The sequence below is a fragment of the Bombina bombina genome, chromosome 1 (assembly GCF_027579735.1).
Source record: "Bombina bombina isolate aBomBom1 chromosome 1, aBomBom1.pri, whole genome shotgun sequence".
Classification (NCBI taxonomy): domain Eukaryota; kingdom Metazoa; phylum Chordata; class Amphibia; order Anura; family Bombinatoridae; genus Bombina; species Bombina bombina.
In genome coordinates this window covers 55,480,203-55,503,753 of record NC_069499.1, presented here as the reverse complement: position 1 = coordinate 55,503,753, position 23,551 = coordinate 55,480,203, and the positions used below count along the sequence as shown (strand labels likewise).

General features: G+C 40.0%; 1 protein-coding gene across 1 annotated transcript in view; it reads right to left on the bottom strand.

Moving 5' to 3' along the window:
* VIPAS39 (VPS33B interacting protein, apical-basolateral polarity regulator, spe-39 homolog) overlaps window positions 1-22,261 on the bottom strand; it is an 85,069-nt gene extending 62,808 nt beyond the window's left edge. The window contains exons 1-16 of the mRNA XM_053697366.1: window positions 22,085-22,261; window positions 20,851-20,908; window positions 20,269-20,364; window positions 19,642-19,741; window positions 18,791-18,934; window positions 18,666-18,704; window positions 17,479-17,543; window positions 15,096-15,152; window positions 13,794-13,886; window positions 13,373-13,406; window positions 9,280-9,382; window positions 5,778-5,805; window positions 5,618-5,694; window positions 5,455-5,530; window positions 2,370-2,501; window positions 874-915 (exon numbers count right to left, since the gene is read on the bottom strand). Of these exons, the coding sequence (XP_053553341.1) occupies window positions 874-915; window positions 2,370-2,501; window positions 5,455-5,530; window positions 5,618-5,694; window positions 5,778-5,805; window positions 9,280-9,382; window positions 13,373-13,406; window positions 13,794-13,886; window positions 15,096-15,152; window positions 17,479-17,543; window positions 18,666-18,704; window positions 18,791-18,934; window positions 19,642-19,741; window positions 20,269-20,364 (1,086 nt within the window). The 5' untranslated portion in view covers window positions 20,851-20,908; window positions 22,085-22,261. The remainder of the gene's footprint in view (window positions 1-873; window positions 916-2,369; window positions 2,502-5,454; window positions 5,531-5,617; window positions 5,695-5,777; window positions 5,806-9,279; window positions 9,383-13,372; window positions 13,407-13,793; window positions 13,887-15,095; window positions 15,153-17,478; window positions 17,544-18,665; window positions 18,705-18,790; window positions 18,935-19,641; window positions 19,742-20,268; window positions 20,365-20,850; window positions 20,909-22,084) is intronic.
* Window positions 22,262-23,551: the final 1,290 nt, after the last annotated feature.

Genomic DNA, 23,551 nt, shown 5'->3' with positions numbered 1-23,551 from the left:
GGATGAGAGCAGATAAAATAACCATGATTAATAATCAGCTGATTATTTCACCTGTGCTCCAGTTCAGATATCCACAAAATGTGGTCTGTTAGGGAGGCCCGAGGTCAGGTCTGAAAACCAGGGAGATAGAAAATACAATTTTAAACAACTTTCCAATTTACTTCTATTATCAAATTATCTTCATTTTATTGTTATCTTTTGTTGAAAAGCAGAGATGTAAGCTCAGGAGTGTGCACGTGTCTGCATAGGGTTGCCATCCGTCCCTTAAAATACAGAGCACTTATAAGTTACACATGCTACAGGGTGGAACATGAATAGTGCTGCCCAGAAACACAACACCCTGCAGCATGTGTAATTCATAAGTGTCCAGGAAAACATGGCGGAGGTGGCAACTCAATGTCTGCAGCACTAAAGGCAGCCATTTTGCAACAATATTATACATTATCAAGAGCAATAGATGGCAGCACTGTTTTCTGTCATGTAGTGCTTCAGGCACGTGCACTCTACCTACCTAGGTATCGCTTCAACAAAGAATAACATGAGAAAGAAGCAAATTTGATCATAGAAGTAAATTTGAATTTTTTTTTTAAATTGTGTTCTCTATCTAAATAATGAAAGGAAATCACATGGGTTTAATGTCCCTTTAAATATCAGCTTGGTTAGTTTTTCATTCACAGGGCAGGAGGGAGATCTTTGAGTTCTAATCACAGTTTCTCTGAATCACATCGCTATTTCTCCTTATGTATCACTTATGTTTGCCTTTGGGTCTCTTCTGTACTCTCATTCGCTGATTCTGTGTCGCTCTTTAGCTCGCATTGCCCTGCAACCACCTCGCTTTACTCCCCATTTCACTCAGATACGACCCCTGCTCACCTTGAATGTTTTCCGGAGGTTAGATGGGCTGCTGAAGGTTCCCTGGGGAGAAAAGAAATGAATGCGATAAAACTAAAGAGCACAACTTTCTATTAAAAAGTATGATAAATAGTCCCCAATCCGAAAGTTTCTACCAAATTGCCCTCCAAAAAAGAGACAAAAGAAATAGTGTGATTGTGTTTCTAATAACAGCTAAAAGCATGCCGTATGGATTTCATATCCTTTATCATTACACTTTATTCATTTTATTGTTATTTGTGATTTTGTTCACTTTTATCATCATTGATCTGTCAGTTAATTTCCTACAGTTACCCCCCAATATACTGCATAGCCCTAATAATTATTGTGTTCAGGTGTTTTAGCCACACCTATTGCTAACCGGTGCATACAACCCAACACACTAAGAGCTGGATTTTGCACAGATCTTAGTGTGTTGAACTTTCACAAGAAAAAAATCCGGCCCTGAAAAGAGCCAAATGCCATGAGCGCTACCTTCTTCTGCATTCAGATCCTAAAGAAGGATCCAAATACACACGTTTAATTTCCAATGCAGCTGTACACAAGCCTCACAACATACACAATGCTAAGTCTGCTGGAGTGCTGTAAAGCAAGCTGCCACTGGACGGTGGAGCAGTGTGGAAACGTGTTCTCTAGAGTGAGGAATAACGCTTCACTATATGAAGAATCTGGGTGTGGCGGATGCCAGAACCCTACCTACTGGAATGCATAGTGCCTACTGTAACGATTAGTGAAGGAGGGATAATGCTCTGGGGCTGTTTTTCAGGGCTCTTAGTTCCAGAGAAAGGATTAAATATTAATGGTACAGGATACAAAGACATTTTAGACAATTGGGTGCATCCAACTTTGTAGCAACAGTTTGGCAAATGCCCTTTCCTGTTCCAGCATGACTATGCCCCGTGCCCAAATTGAGGTCCATGCAGACACATTCTGATGAGTTTAGGAATTTGAGTGGACTGCACATAGCCCTGAGTCAACACTTTTGTGATGAATTGGAACACTGATTGCAAACCAGACCATCTCGTCCAACATCACTGCCTAACTTCACAAATTCCCACAAACAAATTCTAAGATATTGTGGAAAGCCTTCCTAGTAGAGTGGTGGATGTAAGTGTGATGGTCAGGTATTCACATAATGTTCTCCTCCTTCACTATACAGTTTCTTATTCTTCTTCTTCCTCTCCTCGCTCTCTCTTTTAACCCCTGACTAGTAAACCGCCGTGATATTTTGCCTCCCATGTACATGTGTGTGCTTTTAACCCCTGACTAGTAAACCACCGTGATACTTTGCCTCCCATGTACATGTGTGCGTGTGCTTTTAATACCTGACTAGTAAACCGCCGTGATATTTTGCCTCCCATGTACATGTGTGTGCTTTTAACCCCTGACTAGTAAACCACCGTGATATTTTGCCTCCCATGTACATGTGTGTGCTTTTAACCCCTGATTAGTAAACCACCTTGGTAAATTCATCTCACCTCCCCTTCTGTATAGTGGTAAATACAGGCATAGAACAGGGTTGTAACAAGAGGCATGAAGAGCAGAGATGCTTTCCTGGGATGCTTGCGGAACTGCTCCTGTCCAGCAGCTTCCAGATGTCGGTCATTGGCCTAAAATCAAATGACCAAAGTGAAAGAGAGGTCGTAGTCATTGTTTTCCAATAAAGATTAAACCAACACAGCTCTAACCACACTTTGCATTTACATAGTTGGCGATAATTAACCTTAACATTCCGTTTCAACAATCAGCATCAATTGACACTTTACATGGGACAGTTTTTTCGCTTAGTGCTTGCTAAATATCAACAGCATTTTATCATTTGATATCAATGGGATTCATTAAATGATAATTTGCACCAATTATTGTTTGACAGCTACCAAACACAAGGCACAACTGGGTGCAAAAACAAAAAAATATTACATAGACCTATTAAACCTCTGACATTTCACACTTTAAAAGTCTTTTTTAACACTACTGTATAATTCATCAGAAAAAAGTGAACAACAAAGAAGAAAGTAACTATTATTATTAAAGGACCAGTAAACACAAACGATTTGCATAAACAACAACTGCATAATAAAAAGACAATGCAACAGCACTCTGTATCATGTGACAGCCATCAGCCAATCACAAATCCATAAACGTATATATTTTGTGAATTCTTGCACATGCTCAGTAGGAGCTGGTGACTCAAAACAGTGTAAATATAAAAAGACTGTGCACATTTAGTTAATGGAAGTAAATTGGAATGTTGTTTAAAATTGCCTGCTTTTATCTGAATCACAAAAGTTTAATTTTGAATTGAGTGTCCATTTAAAAACAAAGGAGAAAAATGAAGAAAAATATCTCCAAACTAACGCAGTTCCGCTCCCAAATCCATGCTCCTAACCAGTGTCTAATCTCAAAGAGTTAAAGGCAGCATTTGCAAAACGTGTTTAAATACCATTTAAGAGAGCGACGCAGCAGGGGTACGCACAGCGACGCGACGCAGCAGGGGTACGCACAGCGACGCGACGCAGCAGGGGTACGCACAGCGACGCAGCAGGGGTACGCACAGCGACGCAGCAGGGGTACGCACAGCGACGCAGCAGGGGTACGCAGAGAGACGCAGCAGGGGTACGCAGAGAGACGCAGCAAGGGTACGCAGAGAGACGCAGCAGGGGTTACAGAGCGACGCAAAGCAGCAGGAGTTAGAGAGCGTGACGCAGCAGGAGGAGTTACAGAGAGCGCGACGCAGCAGGAGTTACAGAGCGACGCAACGTAGCAGAAGTTACAGAGAGCTTGACGCAGCAGGAGTTACAGAGCGACGCAACGCAGCAGAAGTTACAGAGAGCTTGACGCAGCAGGAGTTACAGAGAGCGCGACGCAGCAGGAGTTACAGAGCGACGCAACGCAGCAGAAGTTACAGAGAGCGAGACGCAGCAAGATTTTACAGAGAAAGAGAGAGACGCAGCAGGAGTTACAGAGAGACGCAGCAGGAGTTACAGAGAGACGCAGCAGGAGTTACAGAGAGACGCAGCAGGAGTTACAGAGAGACGCAGCAGGAGTTACAGAGAGACGCAGCAGGAGTTACAGAGAGACGCAGCAGGAGTTACAGAGAGACGCAGCAGGAGTTACAGAGAGACGCAGCAGGAGTTACAGAGAGACGCAGCAGGAGTTACAGAGAGACGCAGCAGGAGTTACAGAGAGACGCAGCAGGAGTTACAGAGAGACGCAGCAGGAGTTACAGAGAGACGCAGCAGGAGTTACAGAGAGACGCAGCAGGAGTTACAGAGAGCGAGACGCAGCAAGATTTTACAGAGAAAGAGAGAGACGCAGCAGGAGTTACAGAGAGATGCAGCAGGAGTTATAGAGAGAGACGCAAAAGGAGTTACAGAGAGCTCGACGCAGCTGGAGTTACAGAGAGCGTGACGCAGCGGGAGTTACAGAGAACGTGGCGCAGCGGGAGTTACAGAGAGCGTGACGCAGCGGGAGTTACAGAGAGCAAAACAGCAGGAGCTACAGAGAGCGTGACGCAGCACGAGCTACAGAGAGCGTGACGCAGCACGAGCTACAGAGAGCGTGACGCAGCACGAGCTACAGAGAGCGTGACGCAGCACGAGTTGCAGAGAGCGTGAAGCAGCACGAGTTACAGAGCGAAGCAGCAGGAGCTACAGAGAGGGAAGCAGCACGAGTTACAGAGCGAAGCAGCAGGAGCTACAGAGAGGGAAGCAGCAGGAGCTACAGAGCGAAACAGCAGGAGCTACAGAGAGGGAAGCAGCAGGAGCTACAGAGCGAAGCAGCAGGAGCTACAGAGAGGGAAGCAGCAGGAGCTACAGAGAGGGAAGCAGCAGGAGCTACAGAGAGGGAAGCAGCAGGAGCTACAGAGAGGGAAGCAGCAGGAGCTACAGAGCGAAACAGCAGGAGCTACAGAGAGGGAAGCAGCAGGAGCTACAGAGAGGGAAGCAGCAGGAGCTACAGAGAGGGAAGCAGCAGGAGCTAGAGAGGGAAGCAGCAGGAGCTAGAGAGGGAAGCAGCAGGAGCTACAGAGAGGGAAGCAGCAGGAGCTACAGAGCGAAACAGCAGGAGCTACAGAGAGGGAAGCAGCAGGAGCTACAGAGAGGGAAGCAGCAGGAGCTACAGAGAGGGAAGCAGCAGGAGCTACAGAGAGGGAAGCAGCAGGAGCTACAGAGAGGGAAGCAGCAGGAGCTACAGAGAGGGAAGCAGCAGGAGCTACAGAGAGGGAAGCAGCTGGAGCTACAGAGAGGGAAGCAGCAGGAGCTACAGAGAGGGAAGCAGCAGGAGTTACAGAGAGGGAAGCAGCAGGAGCTACAGAGAGCGAAGCAGCAGGAGCTACAGAGAGCGAAGCAGCAGGAGCTACAGAGAGGGAAGCAGCAGGAGCTAGAGAGGGAAGCAGCAGGAGCTACAGAGAGCGAAGCAGCAGGAGCTACAGAGAGGGAAGCAGCAAGAGTTAGAGAAAGAGACGCAGCTGGAATGATAAAGAGCACTTATGGATTCTGCATTTTATGTAAAACTGTGCATATGGTCCCTAGTAACTACCCAGAGAACCTCAGATCCTCTCACCTCAATGATAATCTGTCTCTCCAGTAAGGTGTAGTGATCCTGCACGTGAGACGAGTCCTCTGGAGAGAAAGGTAGGCTGAGAAGAGAAAAGCCAGTGAGAGCAAGTTGTAGGGAACATATTCTGAGGCACAAAAAGTACCAGGAGTGTAAAGTAAATACTAACTTGATACATTTGTTTTTCAGAAAATCTCTTCGCTCATCAGCGCTCATAATGTTCAGATGTTCACGGTATTTGCAGAGCTGGGAGAAGGAGGAGATATGAGTCGGAATGGTGTGTGTACAAGGAACCTGTGACCCTGTAACATTCCCTGTCTGATACTCACAGCCAGCTCCTCAGCACGGTCCAAGAACCTGAAAGGAACAATCTGTCAGTGCACAGATTAGAAGAGGTTGTCTGTCTGCTTACAGGGATATTCAAGTCATCTAAATGAATGCATCTTTCTAAAATGTATATATCAGGTTTTTTTTTGTAAAACAGATGTTGCTGTATTTTTAGTTTTTTACACTCGTGAGGCGTCACTATCCACCAGTTGAAAAACTCATTACAGAATGTAATCTTATGACTAGCGACCCTGCACTTCTGTGTTTAAGCACTGTCTTTCTCACATCTCTTCCTGGATGTCCTCTCACTACCTCAAGCTAAATCTCTCCAAAACTGAACTCCTCATTTTCCCCCCTTCTTCCAAAATCTCCACCCCCAATATCTCTATAACTGTCGACAACTCCATCATTACCCCTACCCCGCATGCCCGATGTCTCGGGGTCACATTTGACTCAGATCTTTCCTTCACTCCTCACATTCAGTCCTTGGCTACAGCCTGCCGCTTCCACCTTAAAAACATCTCTAAAATTAGACACTTCCTTACACAAGACACAACTAAGATTTTAATCCACTCTCTCATTCTTTCCCGCCTTGATTACTGCAACTCTGTCCTCTCTGGTCTCCCCACCTGCCGCCTAGCTCCTTTACAATCCATAATGAATGCCTCTGCCAGACTCATCTTCCTTACACGTCGCTCTTCATCTGCTGCGCCTCTCTGCCATTCCCTTCACTGGCTTCCTCTTGCCTCTAGGATCAAACACAAAACTCTCACTCTTACATACAAAGCCCTCAACTGCACTGCTCCCACCTACATCTCAGACCTTGTCTCCAGATACTCTCCCTCCCGTCCCCTTCGCTCTGCTCATGACCTCCTACTCTCCTCCTCTCTTGTCACCTCATCACACTCCCGTTTACAGGACTTCTCCAGACTGGCTCCCATCTTGTGGAACTCTCTGCCTCGCTCCACAAGACTCTCTTCTAGTTTTAAAAGCTTCAAGTGCTCCTTAAAGACTCTACTGTTCAGGGACGCATACAACCTACGCTAACCTTTCCTAATACCAGTTCCTCTCCTCCAATGCAATCCCCTGAACCCTCTTAGCATGTAAGCCTAAAAGTCCAGCTGTTTGTAGATCACCTTCTTAAGAGCTGACTACAACAGTGCAACTCTTGGCAGGGCCCCCTACCCTATAATTGTTTTGTTGTACTCCCCCTTTGTTTATAGCGCTGCGGAATCTGTTGGCGCTCTACAAATAACCGATAATAATAATAATAAAGCACTGCAAAGGGCCAATCAGCAGTGGCAATTGCAAGACACGCAGTTTCCGCTCAGGACCAGTAGTGTTCTGTGTGTCCTGAATAGTACTTGGGGGGGTAAACACAGAAGTGCAGGATTACTAGTCTTAAAATGACATGCATTCACAAATTAGAACATATAATATTTAGACTATAATAGAGGAGTTGTACATAGACATTCACCTCTTATTAGTATCAAATTCAACAGTTTTAACTTAGCCATTTGATAATTATTATTTTTTTAACGTGTTTAAGTAAAACTCTGTCATACACAAACATGTTAAGAGTTTAGTATCTTATTAAAGGGACATCATACGCTAAATACATTTTGGGCTGGATTATAAGTGGAGCGTGGCATAATGCGAATGCGACCTCGCGTTTGCATTGCCAAAAGCCAAGCGCTTCCATAGGCTCCAATAGTTTCACAGACGGCAGCACCTTCCAACAGATAAAAAGTCTTTATTCTATCATACCAGGATTACAAAAATGTGACGTTTTGAGTACAAAACCCTTAATCATACATAGCTACAAACTTACAAGTGCACCCTTATATAGGCCCACCTACACTCAGGTGTTTAATTAACACCTCTGTACAACACCACCTAGTGGTAACATAGTGTAAAAATATAAATCCATCACCTTTGTTACATATAAAGTACATAGTGCAAATCAGACATTATGTTTAAAACAATATGAACAATAGCATAGCAAATGAATATACAAGTATGGAAATAAACGCTATACTTTTTAAAAACAAACTCAGTCATTAAATATTCATAGGAGAAAAAGGAATATAAAAAAAGAGAAAAATCGAATTCTTTATTTAACCCTTGTGGTTGCATAGCACTTAACTTATATATCCAAAATGCCTCTTTCTTTTTAAGAAACAACTCCCTGTCCCCTCCCCGCCTGGGAAGTGGTACTGCATCAATTACCTGGAAACGTATCTGACTAATATTGTGACCACACTGTAAAAAATGGCTAGAAACAGGGGCCTCCCAATTTTTGCATCTAATGTTACTTTTATGTTGGACAATTCTTTCACGGACCCTACAGGTGGTCTCCCCGATGTAAATCCTCCCACACGGACATTTAATAAGGTACACTGCAAACTTAGTATTGCATGTGTAATATCCCCTCCCTTATAGAAAACATTTTTCCCGTGAGTGGATGTACAAAAATTGGACCTTTTATCATAGAGTTGCAATTAACACATCCTAGACATGGATAACAACCCTGTCTCTTTTCCCTTTTCAAAAGACCTTGTCTTAGTGTTTTTTCACTGGCCAAATCAGTGTGGACTAATTCGTCTTTAAGGTTTCTCCTCCTTCTAAAGGCCGGCATAGGGGGTTAATTAAATTCAGCCACTCCTGGGTTGCAATTCTGGAGGATTGACAAATGTTTTCTAAGAGTCTTCATTATTTCATCATTATGGTTATTATAATCCATCACCATTAACAAACGTTTGTTCTCTTTTTTTAAAGAATTAGATTTTTATTTATTTTTATAGCCCTTTTTCTGCTATGAATATTTAATGACAGTTTTTTTTGTTTGTTTTTTAAAAAGTATAGCGTTTATTTCCATACTTGTATATTCATTTGCTATGATATTGTTCATATTGTTTTAAACATAATGTCTGATTTGCACTATGTACTTTATATGTAACAAAGGTGATGGATTTATATTTTTACACTATGTTACCACTAGGTGGTGTTGTACAGAGGTGTTAATTAAACACCTGAGTGTAGGTGGGCCTATATAAGGGTGCACTTGTAAGTTTGTCGCTATGTATGATTAAGGGTTTTGCACCCGAAACGTCACATTTTTGTAATCCTGGTATGATAGAAAAGACTTTTTATCTGTTGGAAGGTGCTGCCGTCAACTATTGATTGCAAAGGTATACAGCACCTTTATATTAGCGTGCACCTGACAGAAGTGCTGTACTACTGTGAGTGTTGAAATATCCATAGGCTCCAATGGGAGCCTCGTTTTCATGCCGGCAGCCGCAGCAAACCATCTGTTTGTGCAGTGCTGGGCAGCAATAAATATATAAAATAAATGTACTTTATAGTTCGCACCATCAAATTCCAAAAAGTAGTCCATAATAAAAGATACAAAAAAAAACACAGTGTTAGTGTTTAATGTCCCTTTAAGAATAACCTCAGTTTTCCCTCTGACCCCCCCCCCCCCCTTATTCTCTCCCTTCCCACCTTAAGAGATCCTGGAGCAGCTGCTGATCTGATGTCTCTTTCAGAAAGTGAATGAAATGTCTCAGAGCTACTTGTCTGACCACCAGCTCCCGAAATAAGACCTCTGTGAATAAAACACAGGAGTGTGACAGACAGACCACAGCGCACAAAGAGTGCAAGAGACACAGAATAATGCATTCTGCTTTATTTTCATGCATCACTGCTGATTTTACAGTTAATGTATTACATTTTAAACAACTTTGCAATGTAGGTCTATTATCAATTTTGCTTGGTTCTTCTGGTATCCTTTGTTAAAGAGTAATCCTAGGTGAGCTCAGGAGCGTGCATGTGTCTTAAGCCATCTTGAGCAGTGTTTGCAACATTGTTTATAGCAATGAAACACATAGAAGCAATCACTGCTGCCATAGAATACTAAAGACACGCTCCTAATCTCCTATCAGCCTACCTAGATTTACTCTTCAACACAGGATACCAAGAGAACAAAGCAAAGTTGAGAATTGGAAATATGTTTAAAATTGCATGCTTTGTCTGAATCATGAAAATGATTTTGACTTTACTGTCCCTTTAAGTGAACATTGTAAACTATTCATATACATAGATATTGGCTTAGATTAAAAAAAAAAAACATTTGTGCAGGGCTCAAAAAACCCAGAAGCCAAGGAGCCACTGGTACCTTAAAATTAGTCCCTGGCTCCCGGCTTTAGCATAACCAACACCGTTATATTAATATATTTTTTACCTCTATGATTACCTTGTACCTGAGCCTTTTCTGACAGCCCAATGTTATCTATATGCCTCACATGAACTAGCTCTCCCCTACTGTGAAAAGCTAATAAAAATCTTGTGATAAGAGGCTGTCTGTAGTGGCTTAGAAACAGGCAGAAATGTAGAGGTCTATATGTTATAAAGTATATTAAATATAACAATGTTGTTTGTGCATAGCTGGGGAATGGGTAGTAAAGGCGTTATCTATCATTTCGTAACAATAACAAATTTGGTGTTGACTGTCCCTTTAAGCCCTGCATTACTGATACTACTAGAAGCAGAAGATTTTTTCACTTTCTGCAATGAGAAATTTTAGTGAAAAATTTTCTGCTGGTCATTTTGAAATTCAATTTTAAATTAGGCAGTTCCACTAGAGCACCAACTAAATTCAAATGCGTTGGTAAACTGGAGAATAAAGCATTTTTAGAAAGTTTTATAATAGAATAGAATATATTGCAGCAGCTGAAAATTGCATTGCAAATTAGCTCCAGAAAAGTTTTTAAAATGTCTCGAAAAAAATGTGTTTCATTAGCTGTTGATCTAAACATCATTTTACTATAAAGGTAAAATAATAGTAATAAAAAAAGGTGAATTGCTAACAAGAAAATATTGCATTCAGTAACGGTAGTCACAGCTTTTCAGACCAAGAAAGACTAGTTGGTGAGGTTAAAAATCCCAATCAATATGCTGTGCCATATTTGACTGCTCTCTTCAAACAGCACGTCACTCTGGCTGCACTGTATTAAGAAAAAAATTACACAGTGCAGCCAGAGCACAGCGCTGTTGATGCCTGATTATTATAATAATCGATTAATCAGCCGATAATTTTTTCTATTAATCGACTAATCAGATAAAAAAAAAAAAAAGAGAGAGAGACGCTCAAATGGTGTTGAGGTGCTTGAGATGCATAAGTAGGATTTTGCCAATTTCACCAAGGTGGGATATTTATCTTTGTTAAAGGGGACATGAACCAAATTTTTTCTTTCATGGTTTAGAAAGAACATACAATTTTAAACAATTTTCTAATTTACTTCTATTATCTAATTTGCTTCATTCTCTTGATATGATTTGCTGAAAGACTATCTAGATAGGCTCAGTAGCTGCTGATTGGTGGCTGCACATAGATGCCTTGTGTGATTGGCTCACCCATGTGCTCTGCTATTTCTTTAACAAAGGATATCTAAAGAATGAAGCAAATTAACTAAAAGAAGTAAATTGGAGTGCTGTTTAAAATTGTATTGTATTGTAAGCCTCTCAATGGCGTAAATCTCCAAAGAACGGGAAGTAGTCTGCTTCCCGTTGTTTGGAGATTTACGCCATTGAGAGGAACTCATAGGATCGAATCACCGACTTTCGGTGTAAGTATAAGTGATAACCTTATGCTGTTGCCTTGTTTGCCGTTTTATCGGTCTTTCGTCTCGTTCCAGCTCCAACTGAAGTTTGAAATTCCTCTTCAATCTGGGCTTATGTAAAGACCACCACATCGAATGACTTCAGGAGATCGTTCACATTTATATTCCATCTTTGTTCTCTGTATTGTTACATTTGTATTGTATTTTTTGAGACATTGTTGCTGTTTGTATACTACACTTCATTCCTGCGTCTGATCAGCGCAATTGTGACTTTATATTTCACTATATACATGTTTTAACTTTTTTAACATTAAACATTAAATAATTTTTTATAATTTTGTTGTTGTTAACACTTCTTGGGTTATTCAGTTTGCACTTAGGGCTAGATTTATTAAGCCCATACGGCAGCAAGTTCTCTCAAGAACTTGCTCGCCGTCATTTATCAAGCAGCGGTCACCAGACCGCTGCTTCCTGAGCCTCTTCCCCACCTCTTATCTGGCGAAATTCAATCTCCTCGGTCTAGTCAGACCAAGGAGATTGACAGCTCCTGCCCACTCGTGATTGGCTGTGCGCGGGCAGGGGGCGGGATTGCACGCGAGCGCAAAATTGCACTCGTGTGCAATGCCGAATACCTGCGGGTATTTTCGCCCCGCCACAGGCGAGCTAAGGCGTACAGGGGCGCGTATACACGCCCCTGTACGCCTCAGCTTTAATAAATCTAGCCCTTAGTGTCATCACTCGCACATATATTTGGCGTTATATGCATATAAAATATTTCTATTTTTTCCTATTTTAAGCTGTATAGCGCCTGTGTTGTTTGAATTTTATGGTTTCTTTTTAGACTCCATATTATTCTCTTTTTTCACTCATTTAAATACATTGCTACAGCTTACAACATTAAAAAGGGACATGAAACACAAATTTTTTCTTTCATGATTTAGACAGAACATAGCATTTTAAACATCTTTCCAATTTACTTCTATTATTTAATTTGCTTCCTTCTCTTGTTATCTTTTGCTGAATGGTTTATCTAGGTAAGCTCAGGAGTAGCAAAGAACCTAGGTTCTAGATGCTGATTGGTGGCTGCATATATATATATATATATATATATATATATATATATATATATATATATATATATATATATATATATATATACACATATATACTGATTGTCATTGGCTCACCCATGTGTTAAGTTAGAAACCAGCAGTGCATTGCTGCTCCTTTAACAAATGACACCAAGAAAATTAAACAAATTTGACAATAGAAGAAAACTGGAGAGTTTTTTTTAAAAAAAACTCTTTGTTCTACCTAAACCATGAAAGAATGTTTTTGGGTTTCATGTCCCTTTAAAAGGACATGAAACCCACATTTTTTTCCTTTCAAGATTTAAGATAGAACATACAATTTTAAACAACTTTCCAATGTACTTCTATAATATCATTTGCTTCATTCTTTTGGTATCCTTTGTTGAAAAGCATACCCCAGTAGGTTTAGGCGCTGGGAACTAGCTGATTGGTGGCTGTACGTATATGCATCTTGCCATTGGCTTACCAACGTGTTTCGCTATTTCCCAGTAGTGCATTGCTGCGCCTTCAATAAAGGATACCAAGAGAATAAAGCAAAATTGATAACAGACGTAAATTGGAAAGTTGTTTAAACATGTATGCTCTATATGAATCATGAAAAAGAGTGTTTGGGTTTCATGTCCCTTTAAATTTCCCAGAGCATGCATTGTATCATGAAGTATAATTATAAATGACAAAAACCTAGAGAGAAAGAAAATGCTGCACTCTCACCCAATGCAATTTGTACCCTCTTTCCTTCTAAATGTATCATTAGAAATAGCAATAAGAGCACAGAACTTTCAAATTTCCCAATTTGTGATAAAAAAAAATTGGATAATCTGAGTTCACATTTAAAAAAATAAATAAAACAAATTGTGCTTACTGTAAAGAATTTCTGGGGCTCACCTGAATTTAATGTCCTTCTTAAAAATATTAAAACCTAGAATGTAAAAATAAATAAATAAGAATATATACATTTGTAATATGATATATAGATTTCCCCCTGACTAGTAAACTACATGCTGGGCATACATATGTACATATACCAGGTTTAATCAATACATTTTTAAACTGTGATGATATTTCCCTGTACACCCAGCTATCACAATTGATTAGAAATAAAGTCCAAAATACAAAAGAACAAACAAAAACTATTTTATAAAATGGAAAGGAGGGTGTTGACATTCAATGCTGCAGAATAAATGTGTTTTACAAACAATCTGAACAGAGTTTTGCTGGGCTATTTTAGATGCAGGATTATAAATGTGAGGCCCCTTTGTTTAAACCCGTGTGATCCTTTGTTGGATCGAGGAGCCCAGTTACTTACTGCTGTGATCACGTTGCCATCGTGTAGTCTGACTGCTTCATCGAGGAGCCACAGCTTCTCCTTTAATGAGCGGAACCTCTCAAGGGGACACACCTAATTGGGTCGGACAATATAAAACTTATTAGGAAAAGGGGACAAAACAAATAATGAGCATATTGCAAAAGGCTGTTTTAATTAAAGGGACATACCAGTCAAAATTTAAATGCACAGATTTATTACATCTTTGAATAGAAACATATTTGCAATATACTTGTATTGGCAAAAATGCTTCTAGTAAAAGTTATCACTGTTTTAGTGTTAGCATTTTTCTCTGCACGTGAAGCATAGCTAGATATTGTCACTGCATCCACATATTAAATAATGCAGCTTCTCAGATCATCAGTGGGGCTTGTATCATGTCAGCAATTAACAAATTGAGTCATTACCAGATGGCACAAGCACCTTAGGGTCTCTGAGCAAGTGCTGTGATTAAAATGCTGGTGCACGGTGCATACTTAAATACACTTTTGAAACAGCTATAACTTTTATTAGAAGCATTTTTTGCTTTTGCATGTATATTACAAAAATGCTTCTGTTCAATACCGAAATGCACTCATGTGGTTTCCAATTTTGGCTGGCATATCCCTTTAATATAACTGAACCTTTTATATTACAATTTCAAAATATCCCTTTAAATAGTTCTTACTGCACAGTCAGGCAAAAACAAATACAAAATGAAATGCTGGTTTTAATTATGGACGATAGAAATCTTATATTTCCCTTTATTTCATTCATTCATTACCTTTAAAAGGGATAGAAAGGTCAAAACTGAAATGTGCCTAGGTGCATTTCCATGTGAAATAGAAGCATTTTTGCAATATACTTCCATTAGTAAAAAGTACTGTTTTTCTGTGGCATACGCACATATGCTGTGAGGGTCCGTGCACCAGTATTGAAACACCATGCCTGCTCATAGATTCAGTGGTGGCTTTTATGACACAAATGATGTCTTCACAGAAGCAATATAGGCTATCGTCAGCTCTCTGACCTTGAATTCTGATGCACATGCCCTCATAGGATATCTGCGTATGCTGCAAACAAAAAAACTTTAACTAGAAGCATTTTTGCTAATGGCAGTATATTGCAATAATACTTTTATTTCAAATCGAAATGAACTTTTGCACATTTCAATTTTGACCTATCTATTCCTTTAAATCTGAAGGTACAAATGTTACCTTTGGATCAGATTATTATAACCCTAGACCGCTGCTGATGGCAAACACCGTGCCGAGAAGGGTCTGAGCCCTGCTAGACAATCCTTACCTTCCCCCTCTGCATGCGCCGTACGGTTTCTTCAATACTCCAGTCTCCACTGTAGTCCTGAAACATAATAACCCAGCTGATGGTGAGAACAAAATTGTCCCCATGTGCATTTTACTTTCTCTGAAAGAAGGTCAAATCAGGCAGCACTGCTCTTTTCCAAAGTCTTCTTTATTGGGGAAATAAAAGCCAAATACAAAAGACTACGTTTTGGGCATCCTGCCCTTAGTCATGTCTAAGACATAACTAAGGACAGGTGGCCCAAAATGTAGTCTTTTGTATTTTGTATATGGCTTTTATTTCCCCAATAACGATTATTTTGAAAAACAGCAGTGCCCCCTGATTTGACCTTCTTTGATTGACAAGGGCCTATGCAGTGACCCTTAGACTTGCATGCAATTTTACACAGGTGCTGGTTACATTTTTGAAGTTAAAGGGACATTCCGGTCAAAATTTAAATGCACATAGATGAATTACATCTTTGAATAGAAACATATTTTTAAAATACTGCAGTGGGGATTGTTTCATGTCAGCAATTGACAAATTGATTCATTACAAAATAGTAAAAGCACCCTAGGCTTTCTGTGCAAGTGCTGTGTTTAAAACGCTAGTGCACGTTGCATACTTACATACACTTTTGAAACAGATATAGCTTTCATTAGAATCACTTTTGCTACAATATGTATATTACAAAAATGGTTCTATTCAAAACTGAAATGCACCCATGTGGATTCCAATTTTCTCTGGAATGTCCCTTTAACACTGTGCATTTTACTTGCTCTGCAAGACTTGCAACTCATCACATTACTAAACAATAGATAAATAAATTGAATTAATTCGATAAATGAAGCCTTTGCACAAGCCCAGTCCTCGTCTGTGGTCACAAGAAGAAAAATTGGCCATGGTTTTACAAATAAAATAATCACCTACACACTTTTCCCAAACTTTTTTTTAAAATACCATATTTTGGCCAAAGCGCCAGACTGAGATGGCTAAGACAACGTGCATCCCACAGAAACATAGATAACAACCCAAAGCCCAAGATTTCTTTGTAAAGTTTTTAGGAAAGCCTCATGCATTTTGCAGAATTCCTGTGCAGTATATTTCCACCTCTGGTTTATTCTATGAATCAACCCCACTTTCTGTAAAGAAATCCTTCTGCAAAACCAGACTCCTTAAAAGGGACACTGAACCCAATTTTAAGCAACTTTCTAATTTACTCCTATTATCAATTTTTCTTCATTCTCTTGCTATCTTTATTTGAAAAGCAAAAATGTAAGTTAAGATTTCTGCCCATTTTTGGTAAACAACCTGGGTTGTTCATGCTGATTGGTGGGTTAATGCAATAAACAAGTGCTGTCCAGAGTACTGAACCAAAAATTGGCTGGCTCCTTAGCTTAAAGGGACAGTACACTGTAAAATTGTTTTTCCATAAATGTATTTTAAATGACTTGTTATACCAGCTGCAGAGTATAAAATATTTGATAAATTGCATTTTTGGGTTTATTTGTGTATCTGAAGTAGCTGGTTTTGTGCTTTGAAACCACAGCCTATTACAATGGGTTGAGCTTCAGGTAATATCAGATCTCATTATGTTATCACTTTTATGTACACAGACTTGCTTCCTTATCTTATATTTGTCTGGAACACCAAAGCTCAATACATAGAGAGAACAATGGCAAATTATCATTTTATTACTTAACTATCCTGCTCCCCACTGAGAGTGTAATCTCTTCTGCTGGCTGTGTTTACTTAGGCTTGTCAATAGCATATACGCCAGTATCAAAACTTTCAGTATAGGTTGGGAAACCACAAGCTAAATCAGCTATTTCAAATGCTGAAATAGGAGTAAAGGAGCTACTTGCAACCAATTTAATACACTCTAGCAGGTAAAAGGGATCATTGGGAATAATTTAAAGGGGAGAAAGTTTTTGGGTGAACTGTCCCTTTAAATGCCTTCTTTTTCAAATAAAGATAGCAAGAGAACGAAGAAAAAATTGATAATAGGAGTAAATTAGAAAGTTTCTTAAAATTGCATGCTCTATCTGAATCATGATAAAAATAAAATTGAGTTTAGTGTCCCTTTAACCTGCTACCCTCCATCTTGAGATGCGAGAGTCCAGCTCTGGTGATGCATTAAAACAATGCATTATGCACATACCTTGGTTGTATTTGCAACTTACACAGGATCTCTCTAATAAGAACGAGGTGGGCTCATTTTAAACCCCTACTTAATTAACCCTTTGAGGGACATGCAAGTGAGTGGGAGCTAGAAATCAAAATGCAAAGCAAACAAAACAAAAAAAAAAAGAAGAGAGCGCCATAAAGTCTTTGCACTATTGTGACATTTTTGTTAAACCCTCACCCTATACACCCCTTGCATTACCTGATATTCAGATTTTGGTTTACGAAGCTCTGGTGCAAAACTTTTGATGTTCGAGTCTAAAAGAGCTGAAAAAAGCACGAATATCACAAAATACCCAGTACGAGGCCGTCAACACAATTATCCAAGAATAAAACAAACATATATTAGGGCCTCAAAATGTCCGAGTAGTGAAAGACAGTGAGTGAATGTTAAATTAGCAATGACCCAATACAGTAGGCTGGGCGTGTAGGTGTAGCGGTTAGATGCAGTAAAGATACAGCACTAGCGCCACTGTGTCAGCGTGGAGGTACTGAGAAGGATCAAGGGGCGACGTGGAGAGGCAGCGTTGGGGAGAGGCAGCAGTAGTGACACAGTCAGCAGGAGTGCAGATAATGTGAGGTAAATAGGCCCTGGTACAGATGATTTGAGGCCTGGGGGCAATACACAATCATGGGGGGTGCATGAGTAAACAGAGAAGGCCGATTAGCCAACAGAACCAAATAAGCTGCAGTTTTGTATACATAAACTTGTGCCACTAAGGTAGTTTTTGAGGAGTTTTTTAGGGCTTTTCAAAGATTTTTGCTTTCAGATATCCTAGTCAGATTGCAATGTAGGGGAATATTCTAAAAACATCAATTTAAAGGAATATTGTGGAGAAATAAGAAAATGCTCTGTTCCTATAAGAACAGTTCATTTTTAGAAAATAACTCTCTTAAAAGGGATAATGTCCTATGGAAAGCAGCTATTAAGTTTCTTTTAAATTCAAAGAAACTGCAGGGAAACTTCAAATTCCGTGAGCTTGTCTACCACTTATACCACTACCTCTTGATTACATAGCTTTTCTATAGCAGTATTGACAAGATCAGTAGGTAAAATCAGCTATTTCAAATGATTGTCCCCGTTATCAAGCTAAAGGTCACCCATAGTTAGTTGTCCAGGTTACTACCCATAAAAAAAAATAAAAAAAAGGTAAACAGCTTTGTTTCATGTCCCTGACGCCTAAAACCTGCCCTGATTTACACAACTATGCATCATATGAGAGGGAGTTAAATGCTGTATATACATTGTATTCAGGCAATGCATGGGATCAGAAGTGGCGGGTAACATTTTGGCCCGGCTGGCAGCTTAGGTCTTGACATTTTTATATAAATGGTCATAAACACATTTGATATTAAATAATAATAATAATAATCTGAATGTTGCTTCACCATCAGAAAGTGATTGAAAGCTGCCAAGTCTGGATCTCCCTGGAAACAACAAAAGTAATAACGTTAGCATCATGTGCCAGAGGGCAGAGTCACACATCTATAAAACAAGACACGGGTAGTTTTACCTTTAAATAAACTGGTAAGTGAGTAGGAGGAGCCAGGTTTAGAGAGGGAATAGGAGGTGGTCTCAGGTTTGGATTTTTGTGGAGCAAGATCTCGAGTCTCTGTACGGTTGCTTGAAGCAGTCTCTCTGATAGACCAAGATATACCTGGAAAAAAAAGCATCACAATATACAGCCCAGCATAGAGAAAGCGTATGTATATATGTTTGTATGTCTTGACTCATATCATGTGATTTAACAGCAGTCTACTCCAGAATTTGTATTGTTTAAAAAGATAGAGAATTTCTTTATTACCCATTCCCCAGTTTTGCACAACCAACACAGTTATATTAATACACTTTTTACCTCTGTGATTACCGTGCATCAAAGTCTCTGCAAACTGCCCCCTTATTTCAGTTCTTTTCACAGACTTGCATTTTAGCCAATTAGTGTGGACTCATAGGTAACTCCACGGGAGTGAGCACAGTGTTATCTATATGGCACACTTTAACTAGCACTGTCTAGCTGTGTAAAACTGTCAAAATGCACTGAGATAAGAGGCAGCCTTCTAGGGCTTAAAAATCAGTTTATGAGTCTGCCTAGGTTTGGCTTTCAACAAAGAATACCAAGAGAACAAAGCAAATTTGATGATAAAACTAAATTGGAAAGTTGTTTAAAATTGCATGCCCTATCTGAATCATGAAAGTTTAATTTTGACTTGACTGTCCCTTTAAGCTCCCTGGAAACATCAATAATCAACATCTACATACACATGTTTTGTTCATAATTAACACCTTGACTCGGGCCACAAGCTTAGCAATTGCAAACCCTTTTTTTTTTATATAGTTACCCACAATTCCTTTATAGCTACTCACTTCCCACAGGTTCGCCACTCCAGCTGTACTTGTCTAGGTCGTCATCCTCCTCATCCACAATTGCTTTCAGATTGTTCACTGTTCTCTTTGACTCCTTCAGCTGTTAAAAAGTAAAATAGTTAAAAAGGGACATGAAACCCAAAATATTTATTTCATGATTCAGATAGAGAACACAACTTAAAACAACATTCCAATTTACTTATATTATCCAATTTGCTCCATTCTTTAGATATCCTTTGTTGAAGAAATAGCAATGCACAAGAGTGAGGCAATCACACGAGGCATCCATGTGCAGCCACCAATCAGCAGCTACTGAGCCTATTCAGATATGTTTTTCAACAAAGAATATAAAGAGAATGAGGCAAATTAGATAACAGGCGTAAATTGGAAAGATGTTTAAAATAGCATGCTCTTTATACATTGTGAAAGAAAAAAATTGGGTTTCATGTCCCTTTAAATTATAAACTGAAAATCAGATTATTCCCTACACTGATTAGGATAGGAATAAGCCCTTCTAACCATATACAGATGTATTTACCCCTAATAGTCTTACAGGTGAGTATTTTTATTCCTCAAAAGAAAAACGGTTTAAATAAATAATAATCTTCTTAACAATAGATACCCGACCTGACAAAGTTCATCATCATCGTCATCATCGAATGTAAAAGCCTTGAACTTGGAGCTGTTCCAATACTCTTCCTCATCACCCTTAGCCCTGGACATCTGCACACAAGAGAAGAAGACAACGAGAAGTAAGGAGGAGTATAATGAATAAAAGAGAAAAGGAAGAAAAAAAGAGAGACAAGGGAAGCAAAAGAGAGAAAAGAGGTTAGAAAAGACAAAAAGGAGAAAATAAGAGAGGGAAAAAGAGGCAAGAGAAGAGGGTCAAAAGAAAAGATAAGAGAAGATAAGAGAAGTTAAGAAAAGAAACGGAGGGAAAAAGAAAAGAGCAAAGAGGGTAACGAGACAAAAAAAGTAGTGAAGACAGTGAAGAGTGTTATCTTATAGTTAAATCTTTCCGAATAGGGAGGGATAGAGATGGTGCAGTGTAAAGATCTACAACAGATGTCATCTCTAGGCCTGACAGACAGGACTATAATACAAAGACATAATGTCACACTGACATAAGATAAGGGCTCATCCGTATATCAGCATTCAAGTGAAAGTAAACGAGAAAGTCACTGAAGGGCCAACATAGGAGGACTGTACCTTTAGAACTGTTTTGTGTTTCCTCCAAACAGTAAGAATAAATGAGGAACCAGGAAACCTATAGAAAATGTACAGAAAACATATAGTTAATAATGAATATATTACACAAAGAGATATTATTAAAGGGACATTAAATAAATGCTGAGTGTAATGATGTATTCGAAGCGAAGTTTATCGAGAGAATAGTATGTACAAATAAATTTAAGCTGCTTGGGCTCTGCGGGCCCACATCAACGATTCCCTGAGCTCTGCTGACCCATGCTGCCAATTCTTTGAGGTCTGATGCCCACTTCACCAGGTCGCTAAAGTCTGATGCCCTTCCCAAAAGGTCCCTAGGATCCGACGCCTTCCCCAATAACTTCTTAGGGGCTGACAGGTATACTCCATTTCATTGGCTCTATAACTCACCTTTCAGCTCCTTTAAATTGTCCCCAACAGGTCTCTTGGGTTTGCTGCCCTCCACATCAGTTCCCTGGGATCAGCCACCCTTCTTACCAGGTCCCTGGGGTCTAGCGCCGTTCCCTGGGGTCTGCCGCCTCCTTAACCACCAGTTCCCTGGGGTCTGCCGCCTCCTTAACCCCCAGTTCCCTGGGGTCTGCCACCTCTTTAACCCCCAGTTCCCTGGGGTCTGCCGCCTCCTTATCCCCCAGTTCCCTGGGGTCTGCCGCCTCCTTAACCCCCAGTTCCCTGGGGTCTGCCGCCTCCTTAACCACCAGTTCCCTGGGGTCTGACGCCTCCTTAACCACCAGTTCCCTGGGGTCTGACGCCCTCCCACCAGTTCCCTGGGGTAAGATGCCCTCCACAACAGGTCTCTTTCATATCCTGAGCCTCTATAACCCTAAATTGTCATCCATACCTCAGTTTCCTAGGCTATAATATAGCCCAACCCTCAGTTCCCTAAAACGGGTGACCCACTCTTCAGTTTCTTGAGCTCTATCACCTACCTCTCAGATTACTGGGCTCTGGTGACCAGGTATTGTGCCCTGTGATTTGTCATCTATCCCTCAGTTTCCTGGGCTAGATCGCTCAACTTAAATTCTCTGGGGCTAGGCTATACCCAACTCCCTTCAATTGTCAGGGCTGTATCAAACTCCCTATGGTTCCCTGTGCAATTATTTCCTGGGTTCGGCACCCCATATTACAGTTCTCTGGGCTTTAAAGACAATACTAGCGTTATCTAGGTCTTGTCACCCTTCTCTCAATTACACCAGCTGTAATCCCTGCATCTACTTGCCTCTATAATACGTCCCACGGTTCCTTAGGTTCTGTAACCTGGCTCAGAAATCCTTACAACGCCGTTTGTAACATCATCTCTGCATTCTTACATTTCCTACAATCTCAGAGCAGGGTATGCCAGGCTGTGTTCCGTTGTTCGATGGGACATGTAGTTTACGTGTCTTCTTCTTCCTCGGTCTGCTGTAACTGTTTTCACTACAATTCCCAGCATGCTCGATGTAAAATTACTTCCTGAACCTGACAGTAAAGGGACTATAGGGAAACTACATTTCCCAACAGCCTCTGCCGTTTTAGGCTTTCAGTAGGGAATGAAGGGTATTAATTGACATACAGAAATAAATTATTTTCTATGCCCTAGTGCTTTTGTGTCTGTCATTAGGTCTCGGCACTGTGATTTATTTTCTTCGTTAAATTATTTCTCATTCATGTTACCGCTTTGTTACTGTGCCTTTTTTCCCTTTCATTTATTTTTCTGTCCTAGAATCACTTTCCCTAGTTTCTCCTCCTAGCTTCACGTCTCAGTCCTATGTTATTAAGTCCAGTTCTGCTCCTATTATTTGCATCGTACTCTTTTCTCATTGATTTTTTTTTTGTTTCACATAAACCTCAGCTGCTGTGAATCACTTTCTTTTAGCCCTCTTCACCTGGGCATCACTTACTTCTAAATAATCTGTCCCTGTGCATCACTTTCTATTAACCTTCTCCTTCTGCAATCTGCCCCTGTGTATCATTTTCCCTTATTCATATGTCCCTGTGTGTCACTTCCCTCTTACTACTGTCAGTATACAGTATAACAGGGTTATAAATATAATTTATTTATATTATTCTTTAAAATAACCAAATAACCTACAATTAAAATGTATATACGGAACAATTAAGATTAATATTTATTCCTAAATTATTGAGATTAGTTAAATTTATAAACACATTGAAATATATTAAAGTGAAGGTAAACTTTGGTGAATGAAAGCCGTTTTTTAAAAATACGATTAAAAACAGGGGCACTTTCATTCATCAAAGTTTACAAAGCAGCCGTTTTGGTAAAAAAATTACCTTTTTTTTCTTTTCACTGCTACAGCAGCTTCCCCCACAAAGAGATCCTCTATTCACACGTCAGCAATGACTAATCCTGCTTCCTCCAATCACAGCATGGCCTCAGGCAATGACTACCCTGGGGGGAAAGCTGTGATTGGAGGAAGCAGGATTAGTCATTGCTGACGTGTGAATAGAGGATCTGTAGGTGAGGGAAGCTGCTGTAGCAGTGAAAAGAAAAAAAAAAGGTAATTTTTTTACCAAAACGGCTGCTTTTTAAACTTTGATGAATGAAAGTGCCCCTGTTTTTAATAGTATTTTTAAAAAACGGCTTTCATTCACCAAAGTTTACCTTCACTTTAAGTAGAGACTAGCTTTGAATCAATTATACACATGTATCCTGTTATAATATTCTATATCACAGGTCATAAAA